General features: G+C 52.0%; 4 protein-coding genes across 4 annotated transcripts; 3 read left to right on the top strand and 1 right to left on the bottom strand.

Annotated features, from left to right (window-relative positions):
- The first annotated feature begins 273 nt into the window (after positions 1 to 273).
- Positions 274 to 1,303, top strand: M406DRAFT_293511 (Thioesterase/thiol ester dehydrase-isomerase). The gene is made up of 2 exons (XM_040919087.1): positions 274 to 1,184; positions 1,241 to 1,303. The coding sequence occupies exon 1, from the start codon at positions 641 to 643 to the stop codon at positions 1,136 to 1,138; it is 498 nt and encodes a 165-aa protein (XP_040774771.1). The 5' UTR covers positions 274 to 640; the 3' UTR covers positions 1,139 to 1,184; positions 1,241 to 1,303.
- Positions 1,304 to 2,133: 830 nt separating this feature from the next.
- On the top strand, positions 2,134 to 3,567 carry M406DRAFT_238536 (uncharacterized protein; the record flags this gene model as incomplete). The annotated part of the gene is made up of 1 exon (XM_040916076.1): positions 2,134 to 3,567. A coding segment is annotated over one exon (1,434 nt), but the record flags the coding sequence as incomplete, so codon positions are not given.
- Positions 3,568 to 4,497: 930 nt separating this feature from the next.
- On the top strand, positions 4,498 to 6,026 carry M406DRAFT_75044 (uncharacterized protein; the record flags this gene model as incomplete). Its single annotated transcript, XM_040925788.1, has 3 exons — positions 4,498 to 4,925; positions 5,228 to 5,400; positions 5,470 to 6,026. The coding sequence occupies 3 exons, from the start codon at positions 4,498 to 4,500 to the stop codon at positions 6,024 to 6,026; spliced, it is 1,158 nt and encodes a 385-aa protein (XP_040774769.1).
- Positions 6,027 to 9,022: 2,996 nt separating this feature from the next.
- On the bottom strand, positions 9,023 to 10,673 carry M406DRAFT_279921 (26S proteasome subunit P45). Its single transcript, XM_040918398.1, has 2 exons — positions 10,260 to 10,673; positions 9,023 to 10,185 (listed from the first exon to the last, which is right to left on the bottom strand). Exons 1-2 carry the CDS (start codon positions 10,553 to 10,555, stop codon positions 9,216 to 9,218), a joined length of 1,266 nt encoding a protein of 421 aa, XP_040774768.1. The 5' UTR covers positions 10,556 to 10,673; the 3' UTR covers positions 9,023 to 9,215.
- Between the last annotated feature and the right edge of the window lie 1,122 nt (positions 10,674 to 11,795).

The raw sequence follows: 11,795 nt of genomic DNA, 5'->3' as shown, positions 1-11,795 counted from the left end.
GTAGTGGGTATTTGGAGGGGGAAGTAAGTGGTTTAGAACCGCGGGGTAGTAGAGACTAGGTGACTAAGCGACACTTTGAGGTGCCAAGACAGGCTTAGAACAGTGAGTTGTTCCGGGAGCGCCGGGATGCTCCGCGGCAGAGGCTTACAATGACGCTATTTAGCTATACAATCCCCTGTTAAAGCCCTGTCTAGAGCACCTAGGCCTGTCTCTCTATACCTCTCTTTTTTTTCCCTTCGCCCCTACCCCTGCTACAGGCTGCCTGTAGGGGGACTTGGTTAATGGTTAACGGGAAACCTGTGTAAAGCCTCATCCGCACATTCTTGTGTTCGTGGAAGCCCGCATCGGAAAGGAAAAAAGAGGCACCCACTTTTATAGATACGTTCACTACTACTACTATTTTGGTCTCACCGAAAATCTGTCGGATGCCGAAAGGGCTCATGCTTGTCATCATCACCTTTCAGCAGTAAGAGCTTGGGTCAAAATTCACTTCATGTCTCGCGAGATTTGAGGTTGATCGTTGAATGTGAGAGTTTTTCATCCTTCACTATACCTCAAGCTCGGAAAACCTTCGTCAAATCTCGAAACTGTACGAGAAGAGCAAAAGAAGAAAGAGCGAGGGAGAGGGAGACTGCCAACCATGGCCGGGCCAACACCTCCAGTTGAAAGCACCGCCACAGACGAGCCCGTCTCTGTCCTCGATCACGTCTCGAGCGTCTGGTCTCACAAGATCCACGCCAGCCAGCCCTACGCCCTCCTCATCCCTACCATGCGCATTACCTCTGCCACCTCGGACGGCCGCGTGACCGGCGAGATGGTCCTCGAGCCTTCGCACGTCAACTCGCTCGGCGGCATTCACGGCACCACCAGCGCCGCCATCATCGACTTCTCCGCCGGCATGGCCATCGTGGCACGGTCCGGCGGCGAGAAGACGGGCGTGTCGACGGACATCCACGCCAGCTACGTGAGCAGCGCGCGCGTGGGCGACACGATCGAGGTCGAGTGCTGGCTGAACAAGCTGGGGAGGAGCATGGCCTTTACGAGCGTCGAGATCAGGAAGAAGGATGGCGAAGGCGAGGGGAAGGGTAGTAAGAAGAAGGTCTTGGTCACAGGGAGCCACACCAAATTCGTTGCATAGTAAAGGTGTGTGTATACTTCATTGTTGATGTTTCTTTCAAAGCCTTGTAAGTTTTTGAGGCGTCGCCATTTGGCAGGCTACGAGCTGATCAGCAGACCACAGACAAAACAGGATACAGGAGACATGTCACCGGTATAACACAGTCAATAATGCTCTAGACAAGAAACTTTGCTTCATCAGCTCAACCTAAAAGGCTCTCAGCCTTACTCGAGGAACAGAACCGACAGGCCCCGGCTCGTACAAAGCCCACACAGCAGCAAAGCTTGTACGAACGATTCGATGCTGCGTCAGCGCTAGTACCAATAACAGGAAGACAGAGGTTACATTGGCGCCCAGCTCCAGCCCCGCTCCGCTGCTCAAATCATATGCACAACCAGCAGCAGCCGTGAGAGATGTGACGCTACTGCACCACACAAAAAGAGAAAGACCCGCTGCGCAAAACACCACACTGCCAAGCTTGGACCGCCAGAGTTACATATGGACGTGTTGGCAGTGCCTGTATGGTCAGCAGCCAACCAAACCAAGGCTGAGCTGTATGTGGGGTGGGAGATGAAGTTTGGTGTACACTCCCTCCTTTTCCATACTCGATCATCTTCTCACTTTTCCTGAGATGTGCTGCCTTGGGGTTGTCGATCATGTGAGTAAAATAGGTGTCGCATGTGACACATGTGAGAAAGTACACCAAGTCTCTTTCTCTTCCTCTTTTTCTCCTCCTGAGATTTAAAGAAGCTTGCTTGCGCGTTGGTGCGTGGCTGGTTACAGTGTTCCACTTGGCTCCACCTGGTGGACTCTGGGCGCATCTCTCTTTCTCTCTCACTTACTCTCATTCTCTTGCCTGGTTCTTGTTCCTCTTCAACAGGATGGCTGGCTCATCAGGTTCAGCCATTACGAACGGGCTATCTGGGCAGTTTCACAGTAGCCAAGTGAATCATCATTATACATGGACCTCACAACCTTCACGTTCCCGTGCTTCCTCATCTGCATCCTCATCTTCCTCCTCCTCTGATGGGGTCAGCTTCTTCGGCTGCCAGCTCGGCGACCAGACTGTCATCAACTACAGCTACACAGACAACCCCTGGAGGCTCTTGGCATGCGATACCTACAATTTCGTGTACTACATATGGGCCCTGCCCTACATCCTCCTCCCATACCGTCCTACCGACTCAGGCGACCTGTCTGAGCTGGCACCCACGCCGGGCAACCTCTTCTGCATCCTGATCCACACCATCCTCATCGTTTTACAGCTGGTCTTCCTCCTTGTTGTCCCGCCCCTGGCGCTCTTCATCCCGCTATGGACCACCGTCCTCATCGTCGGCGCCTTCATGGCCCTCAACAGCGCCCTCAGCGCCCTCCTGAATGGCAAGGATATTGTCTTTCACTCGGACCCGACCTATGCAGCACCGAATCAGCCCAAATTCGCCCACGAGCAATGGATCTTTCTTAACGGCGTCGCCGTCGGCTCGCACTGGATGCGGTCGAACCTGAACCGGCTGGCTCTGACCTTTGGCCGACCCGTGGTGGGCATCCACAACCGCACGTCAGGCATCCTCTTCGATGTGATTGAGTGTCTGGTCCAGCGCAACTTTGGCTACGCGACAAACGACATCCGCCTGTGCTACAGGATCCTCAAGGAGAAGCTGTACAACCCGCAGTACCACAAGGTGGTCTTCATCCTGCACTCCCAGGGCGGCATCGAGGGCGGCATGGTGCTGGACTGGCTGCTGCAGGAGCTGCCCCAAAATCTGCTGTGCAAGCTCGAGGTGTACACCTTTGGCAATGCGGCAAACCATTTCAACAATCCTTACCGCACGGTGCGCAGCGAGGCGAAGGCGGAGGAAACGCCGTCCACATCATTCTCATTCTCATCAACAACATCACCATCAGACCACACGACCAGCTCCTCACCACCGGCCCGTGCGATCCGCCACATAGAGCACTATGCCTACACCACCGACTTTGTCGCCCTCTGGGGCGTCCTGCACTTCGCCACCATCCCGCCCGCGACACATGTGATTCCGCGCTTCCTCGGGCGCCTCTTTGAGCGTGCGAGCCCCGACAACCGCGGCGGCCACCAGCTCGTCCAGCACTACCTGGACGGCATGTTCCCCCTGCAGAAGGACTCGGTCACGGGCCAGTTTGTTGGGTGCGCCGAGACCAATGCGTTTATGGAAAGTGTGGTACGCGTGCCCCAGGACCACAACGCTGGTGGGGGTGGGGTTGTTGGTAAGGACGACGCCCAGGGCGGTAGTAGGGAAGGGGTCATTGGGAGCTGGGAGGACGAGGGGGAACCGAACGGGGGCGTCGAGGTCCAGAATGGCGGCGGGTCGCCAGTTATGGTGAGACAGGACACGGGCATGCCGGTTGATCGAGTTAGAGTGAAAGAGCTGAGTCGGCTGTGGAAATATCGCAATGGGAGGAGTCCGGGCGAGAAAGCCGCCACCGCTGGTGATCGGGGCCCATAAAGGGTGTTAGGAACGTTTCGATGTGAGGGCGACAGACAGCACAAGTGCAAGGCAACAATTTCCAAGGTCCGTTTGCTCGTGCAGATACTTGAGGATGCGAAATTGTATAGTATTCTTGAGGTCCTATGCATGAGTTGCCCAAGCCCGATTCTCACTCTCATCGCTCGCAACAACAAGTATTCCTGCATGCTACATTCTGATTGCTAGAGTTCATGAAAACGCCATGTCTATGAGCCTTGGATTGTGGCTGGTTGACCTAAACTCTGGAGGTCCCCCCCCCCCCCGGGCCCTTTTCTTATTTTTGAAAACAAGTCAATACAGAATTGCACATGATAATTTTGATATCCACTTTAACCGCTGCAGTACTGTATGCACTATCTATGCAGATGGACCCGAGAGTCTGGGAGCAATTCCGCCAAGACACCTCTATTGGGATATCATTTCTCATCTTCTCTCACTGCAATCAATTTTTCCTTTCTCAGCCCGTGTCGATCTGCCCTGTGAGGAGATGGCAACGCTTCACACCATACGTCCAAAAACCAATAATGCAGTTTTTCCCCGGTCTCGAATGTGTAAGAACACTGCCAACTGCAGCCTGAACGGCACAAATCAGAGAACGCCATCCGTCTCAAGGTCATTTTGCTGTGGCCGTTGGTTGTTAGTTAGCCAAAGATGCGAGGCAGCCAAGCAACTCGATTGGGTCACATCGCTCAGCCCCATGCAGTGCCACACACAGCACATGCAAGGAGACCCCAGCAGCCCGCTTAGACGCATATATAGACTTAAACCCCCCAGCGCGTACACACCGACGTCTTAAAGACCACCAAAAGCGCTCTTCATTTCTACGGAGGGGAGGAAAAGAAAGAGAAAAGTAAAATGGACTGAATCTTGGGCCAAATGGACGGACTCCAGGTCACCAACGCCGCTGCACGCCTGAGTCATGATGGGACTCTGAAGGACAATGTGAGCGTTCGATCCACACCGCTCCCGGACCCCGAGGCTCAACCACCAAGTCCTACTCATCATGCGCGGCCAGGGCGGAGCAACGTCACAGTCTCAACGAGCCGGAGCGAGCAGCAACGTCTGCGCCAGCAGCATCAACAGAATGCGAGTCGCCAGGCCGGTGTGGGCAATGCGCCAGATGCGGTGGAAGCAGTGGAACTCCAGGCTTTGTCCAGTGATGGATCGGCCCAGGCTATCGACGTTGAACAAGCAGCCAGGACGAGGAGACCGCGGCCCAAGTATCTGTCTCTCCCTCGCACAGCTCGCAATGCTTTCATGGAGGGGTGGTCAAATAGAACAAGCGAGCTGGATCGAGCCCGGGGGTTAGTTGGTCACGATGAACATCTTCTCAGGTAGGGCTGGATCATTTTTTTCTTCCTCTTTCTTTCTTTTCTTCCTATATTTTCCTCCCTCCTAATATAGAACGAAAAGAAGGATAAGGATCTCATGTCCTGTGTTTACATACTTCAAGACGACCAGGCTGACAATATTACATCAGGTTATATCAGGACCGAGCTCGAGTCAGCGGTGATGCCAATAATGCCATAAGAGATGGCCCGCAAAGAACAGAGGAGAGTTGTCGCCAAGAGTTGCTGGATGACTTGCGAGAAACATACACCAACAGGGTTGTCCAGATCAGTGACACCGAGATCAAGATATCCTACAAGACGTTTCAGGAGTATTGCCTGGAGCACTACCGCAACAAGTTGGCGGAAACAGCGCTCAGCTTTCGCTACGACAAGACGGTATCTTCTGCGTCCTTGATAAGACGATATCAATCTGAGATCCAAGAGTATGGTACGTCAACCCCCCCTTTCCTCATTGCCCAGTCTTGCAAGCATCTTCAATGGTAACAGACGTGTGTAGTTGCCGCACTGAAGGTGATGGACAGCATCAATGCAACCTACAAGGAGCACAGGGGGCGGACGAAATTCGAACCTTCGACCAGATGGTCAAAGGAACGGGAACTGCTCCGTGACACCCGCTTGAGATGGCGGACATCGCACGCCCACAAGCTTAGTGGCCCGGCCCTCGCACAGTTCGACCAAGACATGCGGCCGCTTCAGGACGAGGCTGGCACTTCACTGCCCCTCCCTCTTGATCGTCACTTTTACGATGCCCGCCTGGAGAGGTACCCCTTGCTTAGGTTCATATGGTCACTTGAGCTTGGTCCGTATTATATCCGCGTATTCTGGGCGGTCATTGGTGGAGCATTCCTTGTTATTCCCATGTTGATCATGGTGCTTATCCCAACATTGAAGACGTCCCTCATCACTACATGTGTCGGCGTCATTTTCTTTGGGCTCATCATCTCCTGTTTCCCTGGTCTGGTTAGTACCAAGGATGTCATGTCGGTCACAGCTGCTTATGCTGCTGTCTTGGTAGTGTTTGTGGGAACCAGCGTCCAAATGCAGGACATGTGAACATTAGTGGGTATCAACAGAATAGTCCACACTCGGCTACCATTGTACATATAAAATACTTTACGCGCCCAAAGGGGTTAGTTCCGACTTTTCTCGTCTGCTTCATTCTCTTTCAGGACAAAGGAAAGTAGATGGATATACATATTGGTCGAGCTCTAAGAAGATCTTATGTAAGATGATATGTAAATTTTCCTAAAAATGGGGGAAAAGAACGTCCACTGATGGCGGAATTAGAGAAAATGAAACCAAGTGATTGGTCTACGATGTGCAATTCTTCTCTCTACATAACCGCCGAGGAACTGAGGCTATCCCAGACATGGCTGGACAGCAACTAACATGCTTTCCGGAGCCCATATAAACCAGGGACCTCCCTCCAACAACGACAAAAAAAATCCACTTTTGAGACTATTTGGGTGGGCAATTATACAACCACCCAACGGACACGTTCTTGCAGTTCTCGAAAAGAATGTTCACTGGGCGCTAGCTATCTATTGGACACGTACGTACAGTAGCAGGACCTATGATCTCGAGGCTATCCATCACGATGTATCTAACCAACAGACTTGCTGTCCACTCCTCTTGCAGCGCATCTACGAACAGCTGAAAAAGTCTTGTACTGTGGTCCACAGCACCATCATCACTATCTCTTGCCGTTATATCCGTCTGGTGGTTCCATGGCTTAATCTCGACCTACAGTCTGATCCTGTGGGAACGGAGTGCCGCTTGTTGGTCGCCGATCCTTCGGCCGCCATCAGCACAGCCAAATCCAAAGATGGCTGCCAACCTCTCCCCTTTAGGCCCCAACAACCACAAAATTGGTAGTACTCTGAAACGATGTCAGCAGCTTGCCCCTGCAAAATTGAGGTGTTACATTTTTCTTCTTCTTCCTTCCCGTCCGCTGTGGTGGCAGGACCGCAGCCATCCATGAATCCTCCAACCTTGTGAGGCGGGCCTCCCGACTTCCCGAGCCAATCCAGACTGAGCTCAGCATCTCTGCACATTGGGTAACAACGGAAGGGGGCGGTGAGATTCAGCTACACGGTGTCGTTGTGCGCTTGTCGGCAGGTCTACGTGTACCTTCACGAGCCTGAGGCATCATAAAAATAACCTTACAGGCCTCTCTGTGGAGTGACCTGTAAGCTGAATAAGGGACCCTGCAGGACCAGGCGTATCGCCTAGATGACCTTTTTTGGCAACAATATGATGCGGGAATGTCAGGAAGCTTGACCGAAAGCTTATTTTATCTTCTCTCCTCCAAAGTATAGATAGAAATGTTGTTCTTAAATATCCTCAGTCGTCTACCACGCTCAGAAAGTCCTCTTCAGTGCACATCAACCTCAGCTTCCAACCCACCTTGAAGAGCCGTTCTCTTTTCCTTTTCATTCTTCTTTTTCTTTTTTTGAGACAACACCCTCTGGAATTGGTCCCTTGATTGGTCACCTAGACTTCCACTCATCTCAAACATATACATATACATATACACATATATACTCTCAAAATGCCTTCCGTCGAGTCCCAGCCCATCAACCAGGTGCAGATGGCCCCTAGCCCGGCCAACAACACCAACTTGACCCAGACCGAGACCGCCTACCGACCACAAGAGGTGTGTTATTTCCCCTTCTCCTTGGGAGAATAATATCTCGTACCCTACTGACACTGAAGCCTCAGCAAATGAGCATGGACTCCGGTCTTCGAGGTGGCGGCATTGGTGAGAGCTGCTTGCAGGGCGCGTGCATGGGCTGCGGCTTCGGCTGCGGTGAGGAATGCATGACGGACTGCTGCAGCTCCATCTGCAACTAGATGATCAAGTTTTTGGGTGTGTTGAGACGGGGGAAGTCTTGGGCGGTGCGGTGTTATACGATTCGGCATATTGCTCGGGGTACACTGGCGTTTCAACCGGGCATTAGCAATAGGCGACTGTGATTTTGGATACCATAACCAGCACTATTGTCTGATAATACGATTTGGGTCTTTTTTGGAACGAGACTGCTATGTGATGTCCTCGTATACGAAAGTTTATGTCTCAAATTTTTGGAGTCGAGCATCTATCTGGCTCTGTGATCCTCATGTCAATTTTGTGTAAGTGTACTGGTACATCTCCTTTTTCCTTCTTCCTTCTTCCCTTTTCCTTGTTTTTATTTTATTTTATTTTGGGTGGAGATGATAGTAACTTGTCTATGGCACAGGTACAAGTACCTTTTAACTTAAGAGAGAAAGCGGGTGTTTGTTTGGTCGGGGCATAAGAAGAGAGACAGAAGAAAAAGTAGGCCTGAGGTAAAATTTGAAGGAAACGTATTGCGAATTGCCATATAGAAACTGGGAACGTGGTCGAGAACGAATCCTACATCCCGTCTCTAAAGCTTTTACATAGTATGTTTACATGTACTGCACGACCTGGCCTCGTACCCTCTGATGAATCGTAGGCTACACTCACGTTACCAACAATTTCTCATTCTCTGCCTCTTTGTCTTTGGAGGACAATGCTTCATAACCTCTCGAATACCTCTATGCAGCCTCTGATCCATCTAAGACGAGCCCGATATATGCCTTGATACTCCTCGGATCCGGTGTCAGCTAGGGCATCCATTCGAATTCTACCTACGCAACTGGCTCCTATTCAAGTTGATCATCAAGTTACAGTATCCGTACCAACAGGTGGACGCAATGGACTGATGGTGATATAACCACTGGATCAAGGGTTTCTCTAATGTTCTGTTTGGCCAAGTGAGTATCAAAAGGGCCAAGGTACAGCGAAAGGCTGGCTTGACATTGGCATGCACGTGCGGTCTGCAAGATAGGAGTGTTCGACTGAGATTTATCAGCTCACTCGTCTAGAATAATTAAAGACAACTGCCGGGCACATATAGCTGTTCTCGTAGACGCAGCATGAATGAGTCAGGGCTCCGGTGTTGAAGGTTTTCAGGGAGTCATTGATTGTGGGCAGAGCCGTCCAAAAGCTCCATCTGGATTGGATGTATCATGGTGCGAATAAAGTTCATCATGAACGCTGTTGTCGTATTATACACTGCGGGATGTGACAGTCTACCATAGCCCATTGAAAAATGACAAGTCCTGGCCCATCCTGCACGCCAAATATTCCCATCTATTTGATTGGTCATGCATAGAAGCACAGCTTGTGCTTGATCAAATGCGGCGCGTAATCTCCCCACCACCAAAAAAACCAACAGCTTATTTGTAGAAGTCAAACTTGTTCTCGTCACTCGTGCCCTTGACCTGGCTCGAATATGCGTCCTCGAGGTCACTCTGAATGATGTTGTACCGGTTCTTCCTCACAGCACGCAGGCCAGCCTCCTGCATGATTGCGGCAATGATAGCACCACTGAGGGGGTCATTCCGCACAATCAACGAGTCCAGATCCACCTCAGGTGCAAGGCTCATCTTGGCCGCGATGGTGGTGAAGATCAGGCGACGCTCACGGCGGTCTCGCAAGGAGGGAAACTCGATCTTTCGGTCCAGACGTCCAGGTCGCAGCAGTGCAGGGTCAAGGGTGTCAGCACGGTTCGTCGCCATGATGACCTTCACGTTGGCGGTCTGGTCGAAGCCATCCATCTGGTTGAGCAGCTCGAGCAAGATACGCTGCACCTCACGGTCGGCACCAGTTTGGGCATCGAAACGCTTCGTGGCGATGGCGTCAATCTCGTCAATAAAGATGATGGCGGGCGAGTTCTCTCTTGCCATACGGAATACATCTCGCACCATGCGTGGTCCCTCACCCAGGTACTTTTGTACGAATTCCGATCCCACAACACGGATGAAGTTTGCCGTTGTGCTGTTTGCCACCGCTTTGACCAGCATGGTCTTGCCAGTACCTGGTGGACCATAGAGGAGCACACCACGCGGAGGGTCGATGCCGATCTGTTTGTAGAGATCAAAGTGTGTGAGGGGGAGCTCGACGGCCTCACGAATCTCCTGCTTCTGCATATCCAGACCACCAACGTCCGCATACGTCACATCGGGCTTCTCGTCGGCGCCGAGCATGGCAATGGACGAGTCGGCCTCAGGGGGGAGGATATCGACAAGCGCATTCGAGTGTCGGTGCAGGGCGACGGAGGACGATGGCTTGAGCAGCTCGCGATCGAGAGTGGACAAAATGCGGACGACGTAGTTGGAGCCGGTAGAAGACTGCACGATACCGGTGCTATTGGCAACAATCTGGTCAGTATTTTCGCGGGGTTGACTTGCAGTCTCCCTGTGGCCAGAGCAGACACTTACTTCTGATCGATAGCCTCCATGAATTGGCCGATGACCAGAGGCACGCTCTGAATCCTCTTGATCTCCTCCTGGGCCCGGACGAGCTCCCTTTTCAGACTCCGCTGCTCATCCTTGATGTATTCCTCCTGCAGCTGGATGTACTCCAGCTGCCGTTGAAGCTTCTTCAATGATGCGTACTCATCGCCTGTATCTGTGCCGACACCTTCGAAATTCTCAATACTAGGGATCGTTGATGATGCGGCCTTCTTGACAGGCGATAGGTGGTTGACCGGGGCTTCTACCAGGACGTCACCCATCTTGACGGGTTTGCTGACAGTAAATGTTAAAAGGAGAGTGGGGCAAGAAAAATTATGGTCGAGGTCGATGCCTGGTCGGCAAGAAGTGAGCTCGCCAAGGGGGAGGAATGGTTTGTATGGTGAGACTGGGTTGGTGGTGGTTGTTGAAGGGTTGTTGGAAGAATGCAGGCCAGGTCGGCGATGTTGTTCAGCAGCAAGCGGCAGCTCTAGGCACGCGAACGTCAACGCAACGCAGCTTCTCAGCCACAGTATCTGACTGTGTGGCTATCTGGTCTGTGCGGACAAGGATAAACGGTGGCTGTGGCTAGTGCCCAGCCTGCCAGCGGACGGACCCAATACTATGCTGGTCCGTTGGTTTCCGGCCCCGCTCCTAACACTCCCCAGAGAGACGCTGCAACTCACGGCTCCACATAACAACTTACTCAGGTTGATTGAAGCATAGAAATGATTCCGTATCCGCCCTCGTTTCAGAAGGCAGTTCCAGAGCCTACGGTGATGAATTGACCATCTTCTGGAACAGTGCCTTTTCTCCCGCTGAGGAGGGCCTTGTGATGTCTCTTTGAGGTTCATGAGTGGAGCCATCTGGGGGTCGTTACCCCTGCCCGACCATGTCTTTGCTTTGATGTCTGCAACTCAGTTACCCAACAGAACTGCAAAAGTTTGGTACATACTACAAGGACTATGACACTGAGGCGAGCAGCCAGCCTGCTTTTTGAGACGAGAATTGGGTAACATTGCAGGACCACAGTGCAGATGCAGGTGCAGACTTGTCCTGTAAGTGCACGTTCGTGTTGGATGTCCATTGCCTGGTGTTGCTAGCCGGGGCTAAGCAGGGCGAAACGGGGCTCTCAGAGGTCTCAGATCACCTCAGCCTGCTCCAAGACCAGAGACACAATGCATAGTTCAATGTTCCTCTGACCACTGTCATGTCTGGGTCTACTTTGCTATTGAATGGTCTTTTTGTGAGGCTTCATGCCAAACCCAATCAACCCCCCGTCTCCCACCCCCAAAGCGGACTGCTGTATATAGCCCTCGTCACAAGAACCCCGGACCCCCAAGTAGAGCTGTCTGGTCCTTGTTGGGTAGGGGCCTGTGACTCGGATTAGGTGTACCACATGCTTAGCTCCACCTAAATTCTTCAATAAGTAGTTCCTCACCTATCTTGCATTAGGCGCTACCTCTAGACACCATATAGTAAACGATCGGCCAGGTGACTCGCTAACAGGCATACATACATGGA

Source organism: Cryphonectria parasitica (genome assembly GCF_011745365.1).
Source record: "Cryphonectria parasitica EP155 unplaced genomic scaffold M406scaffold_6, whole genome shotgun sequence".
NCBI lineage: Eukaryota > Fungi > Ascomycota > Sordariomycetes > Diaporthales > Cryphonectriaceae > Cryphonectria > Cryphonectria parasitica.
Note: the sequence above shows the minus strand (reverse complement) of the source record. Positions and strands in the feature narration are given on the sequence as shown.